This window comes from Dreissena polymorpha, chromosome 2, assembly GCF_020536995.1.
Source record: "Dreissena polymorpha isolate Duluth1 chromosome 2, UMN_Dpol_1.0, whole genome shotgun sequence".
Classification (NCBI taxonomy): Eukaryota; Metazoa; Mollusca; class Bivalvia; order Myida; family Dreissenidae; genus Dreissena; species Dreissena polymorpha.
The window spans coordinates 13,291,243-13,317,231 of NC_068356.1; the positions used below are offsets into that span (position 1 = coordinate 13,291,243).

Sequence of the window (25,989 nt, forward strand, 5' to 3'; positions counted from 1 at the left end):
ATATGAAGATTTTTTTTCATATGCGCACATTTTCAATGTAGTTCTGATATTTGTGAAGAAACAGTAATACCAAAAATTTACCATGCTCTTATACTAGTATATAGTATAAAAAACATAATTTACTTTATGAGCACGGATGGCTGAGTGGACTAAGCATTAGACCTTTACTTTAGATGTCAGTGGTTTCGAGCCCAGTTGTAGGTAACGTTTTTTCTTTCTTTAATTTTATTCTTATTTTTTATGCCCCTGGCCAAGATCGAAAAATCGGTGGTATATTGTTTTTGGCCTGTCTGTCTGTCATTCATTCATTGTGTGTGTCCCAAAACTTTAACCTTCAGGTCATAACTTTTGCAATATTGAAGATAGCAACTTGATATTTGGCATGCATGTGTATCTCATGGAGCTGCAAATTTCGAGTGGTGAAAGGTCAAGGTCATCCTTCAAGGTCAAATATATGGCTTCAAAGCTGCGCAGTAGGGGGCATTGTGTTTCACAAACACAGCTCTTGTTTTTGGAGCTTTTTAGATCCAATGTTTACATTTATCAATATAAATCATTAAATGACAAACTACAATACATTCCAAGATCTGTGAAAAGGTCCCTTTAAGTCCTTGCAAGAAAGCCAATTTCATGTTGTTTTTTTTAGTATTATGACAGTGGTAGATCTTGTTGAAGTCGTGTGAGCCACCAAGGTCAATCATGGCCCTCTTGTTCACTGACAGATGATTTCGCACTATCATGTCTATCCGTAGTATCGGCCCTCTTAATGTATACATATGAATTTGTTTGGACGTGAATAAATACAAAAACACGTTTTATTTGTCAATCTATAGTTTAATGTGTATTATTGGCATTTTAATCGGCTTAGTTTTGACAAAATACTGCCTAGACTTAGCTCCCTGTAGTAAGATGTATCATGTACAAAGGTTCTTATATCGGCCCTTCTGATTGGTTGCTAAGGTTTGTTACTATGTGCATATGCTTGTTCAAAAAACATTAAAAAATGGAAAAACATTTTTACATTTTACTAAAAAATAAGCATCATATAAAACATTTGATAAAGCTACTATTAATCCATAACTAAACTAGCATAATTGTGTGTTACGTTATTTAAAATTCATAGCATCACCCTGGAATAAACATGACCTACTCTTCAATGAACACCAGGAATTATGGGAATGATCGTCTTAATAGTCATGGATAACCATCAAATAAATTGCAACAAATAAAAATCGGAAAAACATTAACTTTCCAGCACTTCTTGAGTTTTTGTATGTTACAGTCACGATACCATGAGGAGGGCTGATACTATGAGAATAAGGGATAATTAGGAAGTTCAATCTTGATATCTCTTATTATAGTTAAGATATGCCCTTTACAAAATTTCAGAATGAACATTCACAATGGCAATAACTATAAAGATATCTCTTATTATAGTTAAGATATGCCCTTTACAAAATTTCAGAATGAACATTCACAATGGCAATAACTATAAAGGCAGGAATTATTATTCTTATGCTTTACCCTTTCCTGAATTGTGACCTACCTACATAGTACATATGATAGTTGATACCTCTAATTATTTTAATGATATGCTTCAAACAAAATTTATGTACATTGTATTAAAACTCATTAGAGGAATTTTCTCTATTGTTGATACATCTTAGTTCAAGACAAAATGCTCCAGATAAAATTTAAGTACAAAAATAAACTAAAGGCAATATTTCTAAAAATATAGGAGCAAGAATTTGTGTTCTTGTGTACTGAACATCTCAATAGTATACACATGTTTCTAACTTTTAAGTTCCAATTGGATACCTCTTCGCTATATGCTCCAGACACAATTTTAAAGCAAACATTCAAAAAAGGATATAACTTTAATCATTTGTAAAGCAGGATGAAAAGCGCACATGCAAAACTTACTATAATAAGGAACAATGCCTGCTGCAGATTAAAAGATGTAGGAAAAAGCATCAAGAGGAATTTTGGTATTTGGGCAGAGATGTGTAGAGATCTTGACTATTCCTGCATACCCCCTTCACTATGTACTAGGGTGTGATGAATGAAGAATATGACTTATAAAGAAGAAAATAACGCTACCAACACTAAAAACCATTCCAAATCCATTTGTATACAAGGAGATTGATATGAAGAAATTATATAGCATTTGTAACATCAAACAATGGAATAGTTTCTGTGTTTTTGTTAAAGTAGCTGACAATATAGGTTGTTTATATGAAATAAAACCTGCAGCCATATAAGTACAGGCTGGAATGGCTTTGTGGTCTATGTTTTATACTTTTGATACTGAGGATTCAGATGTAATTCTTTGTGGAAGAAAATGTTTTCTTGTTATTAAATTTTAATAAGTTCTTATATTTGAATCTCTCAAGTAAAACTGAATACATGTAGTATACAACAATCTGTGATTGTGAACAATACCCTTTCACATATACATCTGTCTATGTGTATAAAACTGACTAACAGTGGCAATCAACGAAAACACACCTTTTTTACCAAGTATATTTATTCATTATTATTACGAACACTTAATACAATAAAAGGTTCACAAAATCCAAAATATGTTAATACTTTGAAATTTGAACATTTACAGTCCATCTACATTTACATGCTCACATATTTCAGGGCATATTTGTTTAGAGAATAAAAAAGATTGAATGACTAAAATATAAACATACACTAACATAACATAGACAATAAAACAGCGCTGCACATCTCTTGGGTAATTTACTAAGAAAATGAATCTTATCTCATTATTTCTTTCAAAAATGGTAATTGCGTACAAGTGCACAACAGTGGGAAGTAAACCTTTATTAAGTTAATTTGATACATATCTTTTTGTTCTCAAGTCACAGGAAGGGAGACTTTCATGTAAGTGTATCAAGGACAATTGTAACAACACTTACGTTTTATATTTGACTAAAATTTGAAATAAGCTACACATATACAAGTATAAACAGTAAACATCAAAATCAAAACCTGTGTCTAGGTGATTTTTTTTACATTTATTAGCACACATTTATTAAGATATATTTTAAGGAATGATTAAACAATTTAATATAAAGATGTTACAACAAGAGCTGTCACCATAGGATGACTTATGCCCTCTATAAACGCTTGATAGAAGTTATGAGCTTTTTTCGAAACCTAAACGCAGATTGTGAAACCTAAACACAGACCCTAAGTTCAAGGTCAAGGTCACAGGGGTAAAAATTTTTCGTGCGTATGGAAAGGCCTTGTCCATATACACATGCATACCAAATATGAAGGTTATATCTCAAGGGACATAGACGTTATGAGCATTTTTCAAAACCTAAACGCAAAGTGTGACGGAAAGACAGACAGACAGACAGACAGACAGACAGACAGACAGACAGACAGACAGACAGACAGACAGACGGACAGACAGTCCGATCACTATATGCCCCATTTTCTTTGAAAGGGGGCATAAAAATTACCCATGAGTGTAACAATATCTCTGAACTCCACATAAAAAGCATCCACATGCAATAACACCTGTGGTCTATTTTAATTGAATCCTGAAAGCCACTGCTAGCTGTGCTTCATACTGTAGTCATGTGTAATCTCAGTACAAGTTATGCTTATGTAATTGTTGCTTCTAGCAGTATAGTCTTAATGATATTATCAAGTTGCAATGTCAACATGACCCCTGCCACACAAAGATGCCCTCTACACCATGCCAGCGGGCTTCTTGCCACCGTGGAACTCCTCAATGCACAAGTGACAACTCCAGTTACCTGAAACATGTCAATAATGTTAGCTCATAGGATTACTGAGCTTAATGCAAGTGTGCAGTGTAGTCCTTTATGCACTTGTTCAGTGTGCACAGGCTAATCAGGGACAACACTTTGGGCTACACTGCATATTTGTTAAGAAGAGACTTCCTTTAAATGAAAAACACCCTGAAAGCAGAAAGTGTCGTCTCAACTTGGCTAATCTGGGATGCCACTTTAGGCACATGTATTAAGTCCATTTTCCTCAGAATGAGACTCATATACATGTAATGGTGATATTCTACTCTACTGATGTTTTCCATTCATATTGAGCAAAACCTCAAGACCACAAGTTCACAGTGTTTATGCATATCGGTGGCCTCTCTGTCAAAATGCTGCCTCTCTGTTCATTCTCGGCTGCCTCTCTGTTATATACAAGAAAACGGATGATCAACATTCACAAAACAGGTAAGAAAATATAAATTAAAACCCATAAACACATTTGTGCATAAAAAGAGAAGATCCGTGAGTTGAAGCATATATCCAGCTAAATGTTCACAGTATTCCGCAAGTCCAAATACTTATCACAACCTCTATCGAAGATGGAATGATGACGAGGTTGGTGGAACAATCGTGCATACATGTCACTTTGATGACTTTTTAACATTGACATGCCAGTGTCAATCGACGACTAGATAGGCTACCCATGCCAGAAAAGTGAGCCGATGGAGAGGCTTCCCGTGCCACAACAAAAGCGAAAGTAGGCATTTTTTAATTAAAATTGATGAAAATTACTATATAGCGTACATCGAACATAAGGATTTGATCATAAAAGATGCTATCAATGACACTAGATATTTTACATATTTGGGAAAAGCTATGATAAAAAGTCGACAAAGTGGCATGTATGCACGATTGTTCCACCAACCTCGTCATCATTCCATCTTCGATAGAGGTTGTGATATGTGTGTTGGACCTGCGGAATACTGTGAACATTTAGCTGGATATATGCTTCAACTCATGGACTTCCTCTTTTTATGCACAAATGTGTTTACAGGTTTCAATTTTATATTTTCTTACTTGTTTTGTGAATGCCGATCATCCATTTTCTTGTATATAACAGAGAGGCAGCCGAGAATGAACAGAGAGGCAGCATTTTGACAGAGAGGCCACCGATATGCATCTACACCGTGAAGTTATACTCAAGTAAATGGTAAAAAAAAGGTTAATCTTTACCAATCTATTTTATAACATGGTGCACTGCTTTTCGATTAACAAGAGGGCCATCAGGCCCTAAGGCGCTCACCTGAAAGCCAAAGGAACTAGACTATTCTGAAAAAAATGCAAGCTGATTCATGAAGATTATTTTGGACAAAAAAAGTGACTTTTAACATGTTTTTTTTATATTTGACCTTGTGACCCAGTTTTTGAGCTCATATGACCCAGCTTCAATCTCTGGCAAAATTTCATTGGGACAAATGTTCTGACCAAGTTTCATGAAGATTGGCTATAAATGTGGCTCATATAGTGTCAACAAGTTTTCACTAAAGCCATATAAGGACAACTGCCCCCCCCCCCCCCCCCCATGGGGGCCATGTTTTTCAACAAACCATAACTATTTTCAAACTCACTCGAGCTATTGTTAGAACAAATGTTCTGATCAAGTTTCATAAAGATTGGATAATAAATGTGACTTCTAGAGTGTTAATAAGGTTTTGTAGTAAATAGCCATTTAAGGAAAAATGCCACGCCCTCTTGCGGCCATGGTTTTTAACGGATCTCAACCATTTTAGAACTTAGCCTAGATATTATAAGTTCAAATATTCTGACCAAGTTTCATGAGCATTGGGCCACAAATGTGACTTCTAGAGTGTTAACAAGGTTTTACCATACAGTAAAGCCACATAAGGAAAACTGCCCCGCCCCATGGTGGCCATGTTTTTCATTCAACTGGAACCATTTTCGAACTCGTCCAAGATATTATTGGGACACATGTTCTGACCAAGTTTCATGAAGATTGGACTAAAGATGTGACTTCTAGAGTGTTAACAAGGTTTTACTATAGCCATATTAGGAAACTGCCACGCCCCCTGGCAGCCATGTTTTTCAACCAACCAGAACCATTTTCTAACTCGTTCAAGATATCATTATAACAAATGTTCTGACTAAGTTTCATGAAGATTGGACAATAAATGTGACTTCTAGAGTGTTAACAAGGTTTTACTTTAGCCATATTAGGAAAACTGCCCCGCCCCCTGGTGGCCATGTTTTTCATCCAACCGGAACAATTTTTAAACCTGTCCAAGATTTTATTGGGACACATGTTCCCACCAAGTTTCATGCAGATTGGACTAAAAATGTGACTTCTAGTGTGTTAACAAGGTTTTACTATAGCCATATAAGGAAAACTGCCACGCCCCCTGGCAGCCATGTTTTTCAACCAACCGGAACCATTTTCGAACTCGTCCAAGATATTAATAAGACACATTTTCTAACCAAGTTTCATGAAGATTGGACAATGAATGTGACCTTAAGAGTGTTAACAAGGTAAATGTTGAAGATGCACGACGCACAACGCACGAGGGACAAAAGGCGATCACAATAGCTCACCATGAGCACGTTGTGCTCAGGTGAGCTAAAAATCACATGGGAAAGTCACATAACAGTTTATGAAATAATTGAAATTTGATTATAAGGGTAAACAAGTGTAAAATCAAATGCTGCAAATTACTCGTCGCTATAATGCCAGTCAACGTGCACAAAGGCAGAGTGCCAACCATTATAATCTAATCATATTCTTCACATGCTCCCCAGCATTGCTTCAGGGGCCTCAGAGAGGGTTGGGTTGAGGCAGTACATGTGGTTACCATGGTCACACAGACTTCTAGCATACCTTCAGGGGCCTTAAAGAGGGGTAGGTTGAGGCAGTACATGTGGTAACCATGGTCAAACAGACCCCTAGCATACCTTCAGGGGCCTCAAAGAGGGGTAGGTTGGACAGTACATGTGGTAACCATGGTCACACAAACCCTAACATACCTTTAGGGGCCTAAGAGAGGGATACGTTGAGGCAGTACATGTGGTTACCATGGTCACACAAACCCTAGCATACAATCAGGGGCCTCAGAGAGGGGTGGGTTGAGGCAGTACATATGGTAACCACAGTAACACAGACCCATATGATACCTTCATGGGCATCTGAGAGGGATGGGTTGAGGCAGTACATGTGGTAACCATGGTCACACACACCCTTAACATACCTTCAGGACCTCAGAAAGGGGTAGGTTGAGGCAGTACATGTGGTAACTACAATAACACAGACCCCTAGCATACCTTCAAAGGCCTCAGAGAGGGGTGGGTTGAGGCAGTACATATGGTAACCACAGTAACACAGACCCATATGATACCTTCATTGGCCTCTGAGAGGGATGGGTTGAGGCAGTTCATGTGGTTACCATGGTCACACAAACCCACCTTCAGGGGCCTCAGAGAGGGTAGGTTGAGGCAGTACATGTGGTAACTACAATAACACAGACCCCTAGCATACCTTCAGGGGCTTCAGAGAGGGGTGGGTTGAGGCAGTACATGTGGTAACCGCGGTCACAGTCGTCACAGAACAACAGCTGCTCCTGAAACATACAACAAACCAGAGTGTACAAGCAGAACAGGCATGGCATACTGTTATTAGCAAACCTTCATTGGCACATATCATTAGCACTTGCACATAAACAACTCATACTAGCTTAGTTTAAAATACATGTTATCATATGTCATAAGCAGAGGCTACTGAAAAATGCTTGAACACTAAATAAGTTAATGGCTTGGACCACAGAGCTTTTTATTATCTTTTCATTCAATATACTTATTTATATATTTACACTCCTATAGAGGTAAAGATTTAAAGATACCACACTTACCCATCTTTCTTCTTTTAAGTTATTTTAAGAGGGACAAAGAAATTATTTCAGAAAATCAAGGGGGTCAGCACAATGACCATGGGCAATTTGAATCTCTGCAGCCCATATTACTTGTGTACAAAAACAAAATTAAGAGATCAATTATTCATAACACAAATACTATTTGCTGTTTTTCAATAGACTAGAGTATAATAACACACAACCAGATTGAAATTTGTCATACAGCAGAAAATATGTGGCAAATTTTGTTAAACTCAGCATTTGTAAACTGCACAGGCTAATCTGGGACGACTCTTCCTGCACATGCATTAAACCCCTTTTTCACAGAGCACGGCCAAATTAAAACTTACATCATTCTCTGAGGTCCCGCACAACCCACAGGACTTGCACTCAATACACTGCCATGGGTACTTCTTCACTGAGATTGTCATGTTGGTTGTGAACTGCAGGCAAGTAGGGTGACCTATGCAAAATACATGTATATTGAGTAGGGATGTCAACAGTTATTCGGTTAACTGTTCTTAAGGAGGTTAACCGGTTACAAAATTAATATTCGGTTACTCTTGCAGAAAACACAATTTTGGCTGAACGCAATAAATGCTCAAATTGTTAGTTTTGTTTTACTTCTCTTCACTGTATTGGCTAATCCGCTTATCGCAAATTATCAGCAATTACCACCCTGCAATGATCCCATGTGGATTAAAAGCGATTAGAGTTGTAAACCATCGGGGTGCAGCGGATTAATGAGCAGGCACACGAGCAATTAGAACCTACTCTGCAGTGTGTTGGTTAAGCACTTTACATTCTATTGTGCCATTGTGTTGACTACCATTGCTTGATAAAATCAATAAAGCTGGACACTGAGTTTACACCCGATCACTGTTGTTTTAACAACTATTGCAAACTTAAACGCCCTAATAAAGACATTGAGTATAAACAGGCCTTAACAACAGAGGTTTGAAAACCATTATGCCCTTTGCAAAATATATTTACGCTAATTGACAATTGTTATTAATCAGCAAACTGTTAATTTACGTAATTCTTCAAGGATAATGAGTGTTAATAAAACACAACATAATTCAATCTGCACTAGCTTTTATTGATCAAGGTGTAGAACAATAATTATTTGTTAATGACATGAAGGTAATATTACATCAAAGGTATATCACAGTAAACCGACAAGCATGTAACAATTTTTGTCGGAAATGACTTTCAGAAAGACTAAGTATAAGATTCAAAATGTATAATATTAAATTTAGAATTTGAATTCCCATTTTATAGGACCAACATTTGTAAATAAACAGTATTTAATTGATAAAATGGTAAAAGTAATTAGGTTACAAGACAATCAACAAGACAAAGCATACATGTATTTGCATATACATGTAAAAATTGTTTATAAACGTATACATTTTTTCGGATGTTTTTTTTTTATTTATGTGGTACAACGACAGTCGGTTAACTGGTTAACCGCTCGAATATCGAAAAAGGTTAACTGTTTACGGATTTGCTTAGGTTTGCCATCCCTAATATTGAGATATTTTTGAGTGAAAATAAAATGTTTACCACCACATGAAGCTAAAGATTTACTTAAATAATTTACCATTTTTGGAAACAGTTAATGTTATCTACTTATTTAGGAAACATTTCCAATTGCAAAATCTGGGTCATGAATATTAATATCATCAATATGTTTATTGGGCAATTAAAACATATAAAACTAAATCAGAATGCCAGAACAGAAATTTGGAGTTTGTGTACACACGCAAACAATTCTATTATTACAGTGAGTAAATACTAAAAGGGTCAAATACCTGGTAAACCTGGGCATGTGATAATATTATGCATGTGTTAACTAAAGGGCATGTGCCTGATATACCTTTAATAACAGGGTATTTGGCAAGGGGCCTGTTCCATGTACGCATTATAACAGGGTAAGTGACAAGGCGCATGCACCTGATATCCACTGTATACATTGGTACAGTATAAGTAGCACATATTGGATATACACAGTAAACTTGGGTACTGGATAAAGGTCATACAAAATACATTTGTTTTAACAAAGAATGTAACAATAGGCATGAACCTGATCGTCCACAGTCGCTGCAGGACACCAGCTCCTCGGGTGTGCCTGTCTTCTTGTTCTCATCTGCGTCACCAAGACAGAAGTCACAGTAGTTGCTGTTCTGAACCTTCCCGTCCTCCCCGCGCTCTGCAAGGTAACCACATACAGCATGTGAGCCATGTCATGGTAGCCACGTCATGGCAGCCACGTCATTGTAGCCATATCATGGTAGCCACGTCATGGCAGCCACGTCATTGTAGCCATATCATGGTAGCCACGTCATGGCAGCCATGTCATGTTAGCCACGTCATGGTAGCCACGTCATGGAAGCCACATCATGGCAGCCATGTCATGTGAACCACGTCATGGTATCCACGTCATGGCAGCCATGTCATGGCAGCCACGTCATGTGAGCCACATCATGTGAGCAACGTCAAGGCAGCCAAGTCATGGTAGCCAAGTCATGGCAGCCACGTCATGTGAGCCACATCATGGTAGCAACATCATGACAGCCACATCATGGTAGCCATATCATGACAGCCACGTCATGTGAGCCACGTTATGTGAACCATGTCATGTGAGCTTTGTCATGTGAGCCATGTCACGTGAGCCACATCATGTGAGCCATATTATGTGAACCATGTCATGTGAGCCTTGTCATGTGAGCCATGTCATGTGAACCACATCATGTGAGCTGTGTCATGGTAGCCATGTCACGTGAGCCACGTCATGTGAGCCATGTTATGTGAACCACATCATGTGAGCCTTGTCATGTGAACCACATCATGTGAGCCTTGTCATGTGAACCATGTCATGTGAGCCATGTTATGTGAACCACATCATGTGAACCATGTCATGTGAGCCACGTCACATGAGCCATGTTATGTGAACCAAATAATGTGAACCATGTCATGTGAGCCACGTCATGTGAGCCATGTTATGTAAACCAAGTCATGTGAACCATGTCATGTGAGCCATGTTATGTGAACCACATCATGTGAGCCATGTTATGTGAACCACATCATGGTAGCCACGTCATGTGAGCCATGTTAAGTAAACCACATCATGTAAACCATGTCATGTGAGCCATATTATGTGAACCCCGTCATGTGAACCCAATCAAGTGAGCCCCATCATGTGAGCCACGTCACATGAGCCACATCATGTGAGCCATGTTATGTGAACCACATCATGTGAGCCTTGTCATGTGAGCCTTGTCATGTGAGCCATGTTATGTGAACCATGGCATGTGAGCCATGTGATGTGAACCACATCATGGTAGCCGCATTATGTGAGCCTTGTCATGTGAGCCTTGTCATGTGAGCCTTGTAATGTGAGCCAGGTCATGTGAGCCATGTTATGTGAACCACATCATGTGAGCCTTGTCATTTGAGCCACGTAATGGCAGCCATGTTATGTGAACCACGTCATGTGAGCAATGTTATGTAACCACATCATGGTAGCCACATCATGTGAGCCATGTCATGTGAACCACATCATGTGAACCATGTTATGTGAGCCACGTCATATGAGCCATGTTATGTGAACCACATCATATGAGCCACATCATGTTAGCCATGTTATGGGAGCAACCAGCCAAGCTCTAGAGCACCCTGTGCATTTTTGCAGTCTAGTCAGGAGCTACCCTGTCTGCTATAAATTCAGGCATTATTTCTTGGTCTCTTAAGCAGACAGATACTTCCTGACCACAGTGCGAAAATGTGCAGGCTGGTCTGGATCTATACTTGCCGCATTTGGCATAAAAATCATTTCATCATTACACTGCTCATTTCCAAATAAGCATCTCTTTTTGTTTTTAAGGGAACTAAGCAGCACATGTAATGAAATGGCTTAATACGGCTTGCATATCTTTTCTTCAAGCATATCACAAGGGCTCATGTTGAAGTTGTTTTTATAAAGGATAGTAACCTTTCTTGTCTTAATATAGCCAATTTAATTTCATAAACTTGTAGTTTATCATATTTGAATGTTAAAAGCTCTTTTAATAAAAAAATCCTGCACTTTTATCCTATAACTCTAAGTAATCCAACACATAATTTACTATTAGAGATTACAAGAAATGATAAACCTAATTCCAAAGAACTTACACAAATTGGTGTTTTGCACAATTGCATCAAAAACTTCAATGAAGTAACAAAATAAAAAAACACATAAGAGATTGATAGAAACCTTTGAAATAAACAACTTTAAGATAACAGTAGTTCCCTCTAAGTAAAAAAAGCTAAAGACCAAAACATAAAAAAATGCTTATAATCAACGTAATCAATACTGTTTTCCAAATATCATACATAACAAGAAATGTGTTTGTCAGAAACACTATGTCCCCTTCTGTGCCGCTTTGATTTAGTTTTTTTGACCTTTGACCTTGAAAGATGACATTGACCTTTTACCACTCAAAATGTGCAGCTCCATGAGATACACATGCATGCCAAATATAAAGTTGCTATCTTCAATATAGCAAAAGTTATTGCAAAATGTTAAAGTTGGCGCAAACAAACCAACAGACAGACAGAACAACAGACCAGGCAAAAACAATATGTCCTCCACTATAGTGGTGGGGGACATAAAAAGTCAAAGCTTGATTAGGACATGAGTAATTTTAAGTATATTTTCCGGTATATCTAATTAATAAGAATTAGAAATGATGCAAATAAAATATTGTAGATATATTCATTAACAGATCTAATCATTACACTGAATAATTTCCTCGAAAAAGATTTGTTTAAATTCAAGATTGAATATCAAATCTTATTAATATAGTATCCAAATATCAATTATATACTTTTTACAACTGACAAATTCACGACACACAATGCCTTCCACCTAAGTTCAAAACACATAAATACAAAAAGACTTGTTGTCGATCATATTATTAGTTTCAGTATTTTCAAATGTGTCTTATTACCAATGCTGACTTAAATAAAAGAATCATATCAGGCCTTGTTACTGCTTGAAATAAATTTCCTAGTGTATAACAATTTGAGTTGATGAGGCTGCTTCCCCTGATTTTTTTTATTAAAAAAATGGTTAAGTCCAGAGTAATTCTTTTGCATGAGTACCAAATGGGCCTTATGCCATATGCTGCCAGCATAATTCTATATCTCAATGCCAATGCGCACAGTCTGGTAAAGAGCTACCCTGTCCACTAATGAGACCTTTTCTGTTTATATTAGACAGAGTAGCTCCTCACAAGAGTGTGGGAAATCGCAGGCTCGTCTTGAGCTTCAGAGGCAGAATATGCATAAGACCCATTTTCCATGATGCGTCCAAGATCTGCTGACATTTCTATCTTAGACAGAGTAGTGACTGGTGCACACCCAACCCCTATATGTTTTATACAGATATTGTTTTGTACACAACAAAGTATTTTATAAGCTCAGTTGCTAATCTTAGCATGTTAGTTAAAACAAAGTAACAAATCCACATATCCACTAGCAGACAGAACAGTAAGTTACCATAGCAACATCAATCTATGTCAAATGTTAATGGCAAATCTAAGAGTAGGGGAGGCAACCTCACCCTTGCCACCAGAGCCCAGAGTGCTCTGTGTCGTTAGTTGTCATCTCTGTGCTGTAATTCAATAGATATTGTACATTATCATCATTAACATAAAGCAGACAATAAATGGCTTCATAACAACATCACCATATTAGTCATATTTGATTAGAAGTTACCTGATGCATAATGTTAAGACTCAAAATCCTCAACAAAATAAATTCCAAAACAAGAGATGTGTTTGTCAGAAACACAATGCCCCCTATTGCGCCGCTTTGAAGCCATATACACTGTAACTCCAATATAAAGCGCTCCGTTATAACGCTGAATCCAATATAACGCGGAGGGTGCTTGGATCCCATTTTTTCTCCAACCTTCCATTTTATTTCTGATTCAAACCCGTATAATGCAACTTCATGTATTTTCAGACAATTCAAAGATGGCGGCAATCACAGTTATGTTGATTGCTTTATTCAACCGTCCGTTGAACCGATTATAATCGCCTCGAGGTTAAACAACACCAACAGCTAATTGGTGTTAATCTGTTGTGTAATGTCAATAAAGGTGTGAAAAACTCGCGTGTCAGTGTTTATTACATGTTTTCCTCATCAGAGCGGTTCATTGCGATAATTTCCATAAGTTAAGTGCAAGCGGGATAGTTATACAATTCAAGTAATTCAAAACGATTGAAACATTCTTTCTTTTATATGGTTGCAGTTTGACTATATTAAATGAGCGGCTGTGAAATATACTGCCTACTGTATAAAACAACTTTTTCTGTCATTTTATTATCATTCTAGTATTATGTCATGTAATCTCTTTCAGTTCGTGTATAAGAAATTAAATAATGCAGACGATTTATTTACATGCGAACGCAGTGTACCGGCAATTGTTAACAGAGTTTCACTTTCATTTTCGCGCGGTATCAGAAAGTCCCCGGAAAACACGTTTTTTGCATGCGTATGACGCAATATAACAATTTTTTGTACATGAGTCGTATTGCATTCAATCTAAATTTAAAGTTGCTCGTCCAATGAAATCTCTGCCCCATAATGCACTGTACTCTTAACACTTCTGAAAATGGCATATATGCGTACGGTTGTGTTTACGAATTTCTTAAACATATATCGTCATTAATGTTCAAGATTATTATTTTTAAGTGATGTTGCAATTTTATTGGATTATCGGATAAATGTGCACATAAGAAAAGCGGTATGTATACTGTTATCGATACGATTCGGTTTATATGCATGTATTTGCGTCAACACGGCATGGCAATATATATATACATGACCTATATTATTGGTTATTCTATACCTGTTTTGTTTATAGCGCCCTGCAGTAAATGAGCTCAAAACCTATAACGCGGATCCGTTATAACGCTGTTTCGCAGCTTGGACCCCATTGACCGCGCTATATTGGAGTTACAGTGTATTTGACCTTTGACCTTGAAGGATGACTTTGACCTTTCACCACTCAAAATGTGCAGCTCCATGAGATACACATGCATGCCAAATATCAAGTTGCTATCTTCAATATTGCAAAAGTTATCGCAAAACCAAGGTTAAAGTTTTGGGACAGAATGACAGACAGACAGACAGACCGCCCCAAAAAAAAATATACCCCCAATCATTCCATCCGGAGGCATAAAAAACTATAATGTTCCTTACAGTGAATCTCATTGATAATAAAAGCTAAGAAATTGAATACTTGCAAAATGGACGTATGAAAAAAAATAATCTGGCATGTTTAATAAATAAGTGAAAAAATAATTTTACGCAAATCCAAATATGTGTCCAAGTGATAAAACAAAAGAAATTACAGGTTTAAGCAGCGTGTTTTTCCATGCAATTATAATTTTCATTTAATATGTTAAAAAGGCCTGTCCCAAGACACAGCATGTTTGACTATTCTTTCATTTCAATAGAATAATATACTATTCTGTCTGTAACCTCATACTGCGTCACAGCAACGCTCAGGCATGCCAAGGCAGCTGCCATGGTTACAATTTGTTGTCCAAAAATGACTGCACAATCATGTGTCAGAATAACGCCAGATGCTACACAGTCAAAGAAATTAAGACAGAGGCACATATTTCATATAAAATCATATAAACTTTGCCAGTTGCATAAAATTTCATCATGGCTTTTAAATTTATGATATGCATGACCAAGACATTTGTGGAGTGGAACACATGCAGCTTGGACTATTCAATGAAAAGTGGAGCTAAAAGTTAAAACCTCTGCACTGATTTGTATCATCAAACAATATAAAATTCAAGGTCATTTTATCAATTGTATTCTATTTTTGTATCGCCAATTCATCTCAATAACATACCAGTGCATAGATCAGCTGACCATCTTGAAATAAATTTGAAAATTGCCTTCAATAAACCATGCAATAGCCAAGGGAGTGTTTGGTAGAGTCATGAATATATGGCATAAAGTGACAGCTAGTGCAGATCTTTTTTATCAAATGCTTCAAAATGACAATTGATTTTAAGCATGCTAACTATTCAAAAACGTGTCTATGATCTGAACGTCATCTGATGCTGACAACGTTATTTAGCTAAAACATCATGTGATTCATCAGTTGCACAAAATGTAGCCAAACAAAAAGCTCAAAATATTAATGTTATAATTTTTAATATATAGAAAATCATAATGATTGTATAACACAACAAAGCAAGGTACAGCATGTTATAAAAACATTAGTGTAGGTCTACATAGGAGCCTGGTCTATTGCCGTATGTGGCCAGCAAAGCTCCAGACCAGCCTGTTACACCCCATTTTTTCACGATTTTTTTTATGAAAATTAAAACATTCTGTTAGAATACTTCTTCAAAACAAGCAATCAACTTATACTGTGGCTTTTCCAAGTTTTCAATTAAATAACTATGAGCACTTAGCCATGTTCAGAATTGGATAAAATCTATTTATAATCTGAGTTTGGGGGAAAAAAAGGTCACAGAATAGCGCCACATTACATGAAGCGCAGTCAAATCATTATATCAACTGAAGCGAATTTAAGCTTTGGATAAATGTTATATATATATTTTTATAATGATAAACTCAAACAGATGAAAAAAATTGGGATGCCCCTGCCAATCTTAAAAGGCTTTAACAAACAAAAGCTTTGTGATTTACTGCATAAATATGTGACATCTTTTGCATTTATAATCCCTATGACCCATTGCAAAAGGAAAAGGCAAAAAAAGTGTTCTGCAAAAGAATACTTTTCATTATTTCTCTCGCTGCGTGAACTACAGACAGAGGTCAACACTATAGCATTCTTACCTGGGAAAATAATACTTGGCAAGGGCTTGCCTGAAAGGAATTAAATTTCACCTTTCACACTTCATACAGTTTCTTGGCAACAAGTTTTTCTAAGAATATGAATGATTTATAAGTAAATTAACCTTCTAACATCCTATCTTTAAACTAATATATTTGATGCTGTTACAAACAGTGCAGTTCTAATGAAAACAATTCATTGCTTATCAACCTAAAATAAATTTGACATGAAAAATGCTATTGTCATGTCATTATATTGCATCATAGAATAAGTGGTTGCATATTCTTATTAAATGCATATTTATAAACAAGTCAACATAATGCTTACCTGTAATAAGCATATATACATAATTTAGAGACAACCACCATATACATGTACCGGTGTTAAAACAGATCTTGTTTTAAATCAATCAGGTATTAAAACTATGCCTTCCGAGAAACAAATTTGAACCTTTTTATATGCGTACTGAATTTACATCCTTATTTATCAATTTTATTTTATTTTGATGTATCTTTTATAATTTAAATTCTTTACTCAACTTCATCATTATTGTACTTTATTTTTTTTTATATCAACTGCTAGCATTTTTTGTATTTAGTGATAACCATTTACATAAATAAGGGCATAATATGAGCTTGAACATGTACCAGTCCATTAATTTCAAAATCTTTTAAATTATGTTAAAATTCAGCGAAGTATGTTATGCACAAAGAGTGACACCCAAAACACAAACACCTAAAATCCTGAAATTTTTAAGTATTTAAGTGTACTGCTTAACAAAAACATTTACATAAACATACATGCCATACGTCCCGGATTGTCCGGGACAGTCCCGGAAATGAAGAACTTGTCCCGCTGTCCCGGAAAAATGTCAAATGTCCCGGAATTTACAAAATCCATATATACATGTAATTTATCTTAGGCTTAACTGCACCTCGAATCTGTGTATATCTGCAGCGTCTCCATGACAATGCCTACCCGAATAGGCAGACTATGCTACGTGTCAAAATCGATCAATTAACAGGGGTCCTGCTATCATATCGATTGTCTCATGTTCGCAGTCAAACCGAAAAGGCGGCAATGTTTAATGTGGTTGTTAATTGACTTTAATCTACTACGTCATTATTTCCCGCTGCGTAAGGGCAAAGGATAGTTGTTAACACATCTGAATTCCAACATCGCTGAGTAAAAAATTAAAAGCAGTTTATGTTCGCACGTTTAACCGACATGTATTGTGAATTGATTTGAGTTGACGATCTAACGGTACTGTATTGTTGTATTTTTTTATTATATAAATGTTATAAATGAATAAAGGCGAATCAACAACTACGCGTTACACACTGGCCTTAATAACAATAACGCAGTGACGTCACCATCTATGTTTAGAACGTTTACACTTAAAACACGTGGCTTGTATCTAGTTACGGAAGTAGTAATGTTTAATTTGACGTTAATAGATCAAGTGTATTTCGGATAGGCTTTCGAACTTTTGCAATTAACGATGCGAAACAAAAAAAAACGTACCAAAAATGCATATGTCTATAAATATCGCTACATTTTATACATGTCCCGGAAAATCGGCAAAAGTCCCGGACAATTTAACTCAATGTCCCGGAATTGGTCTGAAAAATTATGGCATGTATGCATAAATCACCCAGACTTGGTTAAAATTGACTCAACATGTGCTTGTCATTTTGGTGCAATGCACTGTTCACAGTTTCAGCTACATTCCATTCCATGAGTACAATTACATGTTTTTTTCTTGTCATTCACACACGCAAACAAATGCATTAGATTGGCAGAAACACACAAGACTGTTGATACATAAGCGCAAAACATCCTTACAATGCCTGCAATGTGCAGTGCTATCATAATACATTCTAACAAAGTGTCTGTACAGAAGTTATCATTTAAAACAGTATGTTTTTATGATACCTCATCATTTTATGTCAGAGCAGTGATATCCATAAGTGTAGTATAATATTGTGCAGGGGTTCGGTTAAGATAATTATTTTACACACAGTGGGATGAGAGAAATTATTCAACATATAATTGCATTGTATTTTACGCACAACATAATTCTAAAAGCTTTATTAACAAGAAACCGTCGGAGATGGGTGATGCTCCCCAAAGTTTTTTTTTGTCACAAAATTGCACTATATATTCAGATAAAAGGAAACGTCTTGAGGGGCATTACTTTGGACAAAATAATCCGATGGATGGCTTAGCAACTTAAAAATTTCAAAGGGCCATAACTCTCTAAATAAATCATCTAACCAGAACCCACAAATAGCATGCACATCTCCTCAAGGTAGTAAAGCTTTCCATAAAGCTTCATTGAATTCCAGTCAGTAGTTGAGGAGAAATAGCCCGGACAAGAATTGCACTATATGTACAGTTTATAGAAAATTTCAAAGGGCCATAACTCTGTGAAAATTCATCCGACCATAACCGGCTAATAATATGCACATCTCCTGTTGGCAGTGAAGCTTCCCATAAAGTTTCATTGAACTCCTGTAATAAGTTGCTGAGAAATAGCTCGGACAAGAATTGCACTATATGCACAATGAAAAATTTCAAAGGGCCATAACTCTGTGAAAAATCATCCGACGAGAACCGGCTGATAATATGCACATCTCCTCTTGGTAGTGAAGCTTCCCATAAAGTTTTATTGAATTCCAGTCATTAGTTGCTGAGAAATAGCCAGGACAAGAATTGCACTATATGTACAATGGAAAATTTCAAAGGGACATAACTCTGTGAAAAATCATCCGACGAGAACCCGCTGATAATATGCACATCTCCTCTTGATAGTGAAGCTTCCCATAAAGTTTCATTGAATTCCAGTCATTATTTGCTGAGAAATAGCCCGGACAAGAATTGCACTATATGTACAGTTTATGGAAAATTTCAAAGGGCCATAACTCTGTGAAAAATCATCCGACCAGAACCCGTTGATTATTTGCACATCTCCTCTTGGTAGTGAAGCTTCCCATAAAGTTTCATTGAATTCCGGTCATTAGTTGCTGAGAAATAGCCCAGACAAGAATTGCACTATATGTACAGTTAATGGAGATTTTCAAAAGGGCCATAACTCTGTGAAAAATCATCTGACCAGAACCCGCTGATAATATGCACATATCCTCTTGGTAGTGAAGCTTCCCATAAAGTTTCATTGAATTCCAGTCATTAGTTTCTGAGAAATAGCATGGACAAAAATTGTGGACGGACGGACAGACGAAGCGGCGACTATATGCTCCCCCCAAAATAAATTTTGGGGGAGCATAAAAAGGCTAAACTCTCCTCCATTGTTAATGTGACAAATTGTTTTGTTTCAACATTTATGAATATCAATTCACCCAACATAGTAAAATATGTTTTTGTTTTGTTTGGATTTTTAAAAGCATTTCAGTCATATGTCAGTGTTAAATTTTACCAACTCATGCTTTTCCTGGGATAGTAGGTTTACCAGTACTAAGTGCACATAGTTATGCCAGTAACTGACAACTGTACAACTTGAATTAGAGGTCATGGCATAAATTCCTTAGAAAGGATTTTATGACCAATGACCATGCAACTAATATTACAGGGCAGGGGATCAAACCCAATACTTGGAGTAGAAGTCAGGGCTCTACCAACTGAGTCAGCCCGCCTGACAAAGTGATTGCATTTTTCATATTCAACTTAACCTGAATTATCACTATGTCATATATCTATTATAGTATGTGCAGTTTATGGGATTATGCATTAAGAACAAACATATATTGGTAGCAGTTAATTGTTGAAGCAGCTTAGCATGATGTTGGATGATGCAATTATTATAGCCATGTGACAAGCAAAGACAAGGTTTCCAGGGAAGGGCTTTTCCCACAACTTCTCACAAATTTACACAGCATGAGTGGCACAATATGGCTTAACCAGGAAAATCTGACCAAACCATCTTCATTAGCATACATTTACAAAACTAAAAGAGAACTCATTGTTGCAGCCAAACCTAGACAAATTTACAGAAATTCATATGGAAACTTACTAAAACTAATGCAACTTATCACAAAAACGTGGGTATCGCTGATATTTGGTGTTAAGTCATACTGCCACTGGCATACAGACCAATAGGGGAATGGAACATGTTAGAAGGAAAACAAAACTAAAACAAGAGGGCAAGAGGCCCACGTTCGCTCACCTGAGACTTCAGGAAACTGAACTGCTCTTAGAAACTTTTGAGCTGTTTCTGAAACCATTTTCAATCTTGGCAAAAATATAAACTAGAGAATTAACAAGGTTTAACCGTTTTACAATAACCATAAAAGGAAAAACGCCCCAACCCTGGCAGCCTTATGTTTCAACGAACCTTAACCATATTAAAACTCAGTGGAGCTATCATCAGAACAATAGTTCTAATTAAGTTTCATAAAGATTAGACCATAAATGTGATTTGTGGAGAGTAAACAAGGTTTTACTAAAGCAATAGAAGGAAAAATGTCCTGCCGATTGGCCACCGTGCTTTCAAAAGACTTGAACCATTTTCAAATTAATCCAATATATCATTAGTAAAAATGTTCTGACCAAGTTTCAGGAAGATTGGACTATAAATGTGCCTTCTAGAGTGTTAACAAGGGTTTACTATAACTATATAAGAAAAAAATGCCCCGTCCACTGGCAGCCATATTTTTCAAAAGACAAACTGTTTTTAAAACTCATCCAAGATATCATTACAACAAATGTTTTTACCATGTTTCATGAACATTGGACAATAAATGTAACCTCTAGAGTGTTAACAAGGTTTTACTATAGCCATTAAAGAAAACATGCCCCCCCCCCCCTTTGACGGCCATATTTTCAACCAACTGGACCTATTTCTTGTCCAAGATATCATTGTGACAAATCTTCTGATCAAGTTTCATGAAGATAGGACGATAAATGTGGCATCTAGAGTTTTAACAAGGTTTTACTATAGCCATTTAAGAAAACATGCCCCGCCCCTTGACAGCCATTTTTTTCAACCAACTGGACCCATTTCTCATTCAAGATATCATTGTGACAAATCTTCTGATCAAGTTTCGTGAAGAAAGGGCAATTAATGTGGCCTCTAGTGTGTTAACAAGGCAAATGTTGAACGATGCACGACAGACAACGGACAAAAGGCGATCACAAAAGCTCACCATGAGCACCTTATGCTCAGTTGAGTTAATAAGGAAACATCCTTGGATGGTCCTTCAAACAGATTTTAATATAATATAGGCCATATGTAAAACTCTGCAAAGTATAGTCTTAATTAAATGTAAACGATCAGCAATTGTTATAAAACAGCATTAAAGGGATCTTTTCACGGTTTGGTAAATTGACAAAATTGAAAAAAGTTGTTTCAGATTCGCAAATTTTTGTTTTAGTTATGATATTTGTGAGGAAACAGTATTACTGAACATTTACCATGGTCTAATATAGCCAATATATGCATCTTTTGACGATTTAAAAACCTAAAAATTATCAAGCGTTGCAACCCGAAACGATTGAATAATTTGTAGAGTTCTGTTGTTGTCGTTAAATTTTGTGAAACTACGAAGATTGCTCATATAATGCATAAAATACTTTAACAAAGTATGCTTGGCAGAATAGCTGAGCAGGCTAATGCGTTTTTACTCCAGGTTACTCCATGACTCCGGGGGTCACTGGTTCGAGTCCAGCTGCGGCTTCTTTTTTTTTTCCTATTTTAAATTTCATTCTTGATTTTTTAAAGGAGCTTTTAAGATCCAATGTTTACATTTATCAAGATAAAGCATTTAAAGACTTATTTCAAAACATGCCAAAAACTGTGAAAAGGCCCCTTTAAGAGCTTTGTTTGCATATATTTGTAGAACTGTTGAAAACAAAAGGGTGCACATGTTAATTGATTAAAGAAGTATAACTCAATTAAGTTCTTCCCCATGCTAGTCCACCAAGGAAAAGTAAAAACATAATTGTAACCTAAATTCAAGTTGACAATTAAATGGAAGCTTATTTTGTATTGGAGAAGGTGAAGGAAAAGCCCTGTGCACATACCTTGTTCTTCACGGTCCAGTTTGGGGGGAGTTTTTACTGACAGAAAATAAAATACATTTATAAAACAAAAAAGAATACATCAGGAGAATTATTCACTAACAGATATAGAGACTACTGCATGCATGTGCCAAGGCTATCTGTTAACTTTTATGTCAATAAATTTATCTCAACTGATAGGTTACAAATATACTGTGTGTACGAGTTTCACCTCATAGATTCTAATTGTTTAGCAACATTAACTGTAGTTTAGCAAAGAAAGCACTTTCAGTGCAATGTATAAATAATAAAATTATATAACTCGTTATCAAAACTGTAAAGATAATAATTAATATTTGTAACCTAAAATTTAAGAAATAAAATAAAATAAGGACATTTTCTATTTACTTTTGAAATTTGCAGCTTATCTGCATCATGTAGATGATTGTTGAAATTCACACCAAAAATATATTTACAAAATTATTAATAATAATGACTAGTAAATACAAATACAGTGTTTTAGACTACCACAAAATGGTTATTATGAGCAGCATGTACATGTAAACTGTACTGGCAAACCATCTTTAAGAGAATTTCTCTCAAAAATTGCAATACACTAACTTGACTTAGTATAAATTACAAAATCCTTAAAGATTCCAATAAATGATAATAAAACCATTCGATAACCTATTATAGATTCATTTATAATAACAAAGTAAATGCTTCACATTCATTGAAAATGACAATTTTTAAACAAAAAACAATATTGTTTCTAGAACACAGTAAGATAAATGAAAACTAAACTTTTGTGTATTAATCTACTCAAAAGTCTATAGCAAGGATGAGTACATGTGCACTCACCGACAGACTTGGGAGAGGGCTCTGGTTCCTCTGGTTCCATCATTCCGTTGTGAAAGTGGTTGTAGTGGTAAGAGAGGCCGGGGCGCGTCTTGTATCGAGCATTGCACACTGAATGCATACAGCAATACAACAATCTACTTGCAATATTGTAACTAGCAACTGATTTAAACTCATCACAAAATCTCGACAGCTGTTTTTTTGGGGAAAAATCAACACTGTGAAATAAATCATAAATTGGGGAACTTCTATTCCACTGAATACCTTCCTTAGATATGGTAAAAAAGCCCTAGCTTTTTAATGAAAACCAGGGTCACTTTAATAAGAAATTATGCTTTACCATTAATGATAAACATTAAAAACCTGCTGCATTTTTAGAAAAACCTCTGCAATGACACTATATGAACAAAACATCCATAGGCACGTATCAGTGATGACTCCCAATTTTACTACAGTAAAACTGAGAACAGCGATCAGGCAAGGGAAATGGCCAAAGTGGGCATTGTCGACGAGTGTCCGCTATTCTCAGATCACCATTTTTAGATGGTTGGTCAGTTTGCACACAGTGTAAAACAAAGGCTCATTGCCGATAGCTAGGCCTAAGCATACTAACATAAATAATTTCTATTCAATAATACAGAATGATGTATTATATATCGATTTAATTTCATAACTATTTTTAAACTCAATCTATTACTCTAACAACAAAAGAATTGTTGTTTACTCATGCATCTCGTTTAATCGGTATATCCGACAGTTCGCATTACATTAATTGGGTTGTATTTTAAAGTAAAGATTGTCACCTGTCATTGACGTTATGTCCGAACAAATATACAAGCAGATTCGCTGTCATACACCGAAAGTACAGTATAACTGCAGATTTTTTTCCTTCTTTGTGACCCGCCGAAAATCGGCCCTTTCCCCTCGGATTTTTTTTCCCCTCAGCTAGTAAATTTTCCCCTAGATTTCATTTTTTCCTCCAAAAAAAAAAAAAAAAAACATTTTTTATTTTTTTTAAACCTTTAAATATATAAGTTGACCTGATCCAGTGTAGAAAATAGAAAAATATTGCATAATTAAATTATCTGTTGCCTTGAATTTGTTTTCAAAACAGTAAAATATGTTAAATTGATCATTTAAGACTTTCTTTATTTTCCCCAAACTCCGGCATTTCGCGCGATTTTTTTCCCCAAAATCTGGCGTTTCGCGCGATTTTTTTCCCCTCAAAAATGGCCAGGCCCTTTCCCCAAAATCAGATAAAAACCCCTGTTACTGTATCATTCTTATTAGATGAAAAAATATTCCAAAATCTTGTTCAAAAAATATTTAGTTTGTTATAAAAGTTGCAATTGAATGTATATTTTCTTCTGAACAGATGATCACTAATCCTTTTATCGCCTTCTTATAACAACACTCGCCAGCTTAGAGTTGTTTTTATCAACTTGTCAGTGATAAAGATCTTTTGACTTGGTCACGTGCTCATGCAGAGTCATTATGAATGCAGCCGATAATTGCAACTTATACACATTTGTATTGTTATCTGCACCTGTTTCTTTTGTGAAAAAGCCCGGGGGGGGGGGGGGGAACCAGACTGACAGTTGTCTGCAATTGACCATTATTCTCAAATGACCGATAGGTCAGTTTTGACTGTATTTAGATTACTTGAGAATTAACATAAATTGTGTATGCAAAACATGATGATTGATGGCACCTGATTTAAATTTGAAATTGAAGATAGCACAAAAAACACGCCATTCACAATTCCTCAAAATGAGTTGAGCCTAACTCTGGGAAATCTAGGCTTAATGTATGCACACAAAAGTCATCCCTGAAAATTGTGTGCAGTCCCCAAAGGCTAATCACGGACAACACTTAGGGCCTAAACAAGACTGAAAAGGATAATCTGGGGCGACACTTTACGCACAAGCATTAATACCCATTTTCCCAATGCAAGGATTCACTTACAGCTAATAAAATGCTCAGAGGTTAGGATCTATGAATAAACTTACCTTCACAAGCATAGGGCTTTTCCTTCTCCTCATCCAGTTTCTCTTTTTCTTCCTTTTCAGATTTCTTCTTTCTGCCCCTTGCACCACCCTATAATTAAGTTTCATTTTGAGGATAATATTCTTTGCTTACCCACAAATATACCAATGCAGCTTTTATTCTGTTTGTTTGTTAGTTTGTTCACTATAGGAAACCCAAGACCCCTGATCAGAGATCGGGGGGAATGTCCATGGATTTCATGACCAATACTTACAAAAGTTATGTGGCCTATCAGGGAATGAGCACTTTCCTTCGGTTTGAATATGGCGCCTTGGAAACTGAGAGCTCTGGCCCCACTATGCTATTCTGTGCACAGCAAATGAATACATGAGTGCAGCTGATGTCATACACTGTAACTCTAATATAATGCGGATGACGGGGTCCAAGTCATGCGACCCCATTATAAACGGACAGCGTCATAAGTTTTGAGCTCATTTATTGCAGGGGGGGCTATAAAAACAGTTACAGAGCTACAGATAAGGTGCATATTTGCATTAATACCCAATGTAAAATTGCTGATTAC

At 36.2% G+C, this 25,989-nt stretch overlaps 1 protein-coding gene across 4 annotated transcripts in view; it reads right to left on the reverse strand.

Annotated features, from left to right (window-relative positions):
* Window positions 1–840: 840 nt before the first annotated feature.
* Window positions 841–25,989, reverse strand: part of LOC127865931 (zinc finger protein DPF3-like) — a 68,627-nt gene continuing 43,478 nt past the window's right edge. Inside the window, exons 6-13 of one of the 4 annotated variants that reach the window (XM_052406080.1) lie at window positions 25,430–25,517; window positions 23,424–23,531; window positions 22,587–22,622; window positions 16,550–16,579; window positions 9,759–9,884; window positions 8,023–8,135; window positions 7,303–7,384; window positions 841–3,779 (exon numbers count right to left, since the gene is read on the reverse strand). In XM_052406080.1, coding sequence (XP_052262040.1) covers window positions 3,712–3,779; window positions 7,303–7,384; window positions 8,023–8,135; window positions 9,759–9,884; window positions 16,550–16,579; window positions 22,587–22,622; window positions 23,424–23,531; window positions 25,430–25,517 — 651 coding nt within the window. In that variant the 3' untranslated portion in view covers window positions 841–3,711. The remainder of the gene's footprint in view (window positions 3,780–7,302; window positions 7,385–8,022; window positions 8,136–9,758; window positions 9,885–16,549; window positions 16,580–22,586; window positions 22,623–23,423; window positions 23,532–25,429; window positions 25,518–25,989) is intronic. The other 3 variants (XM_052406082.1, XM_052406081.1, XM_052406083.1) reach the window with 3 other exon arrangements.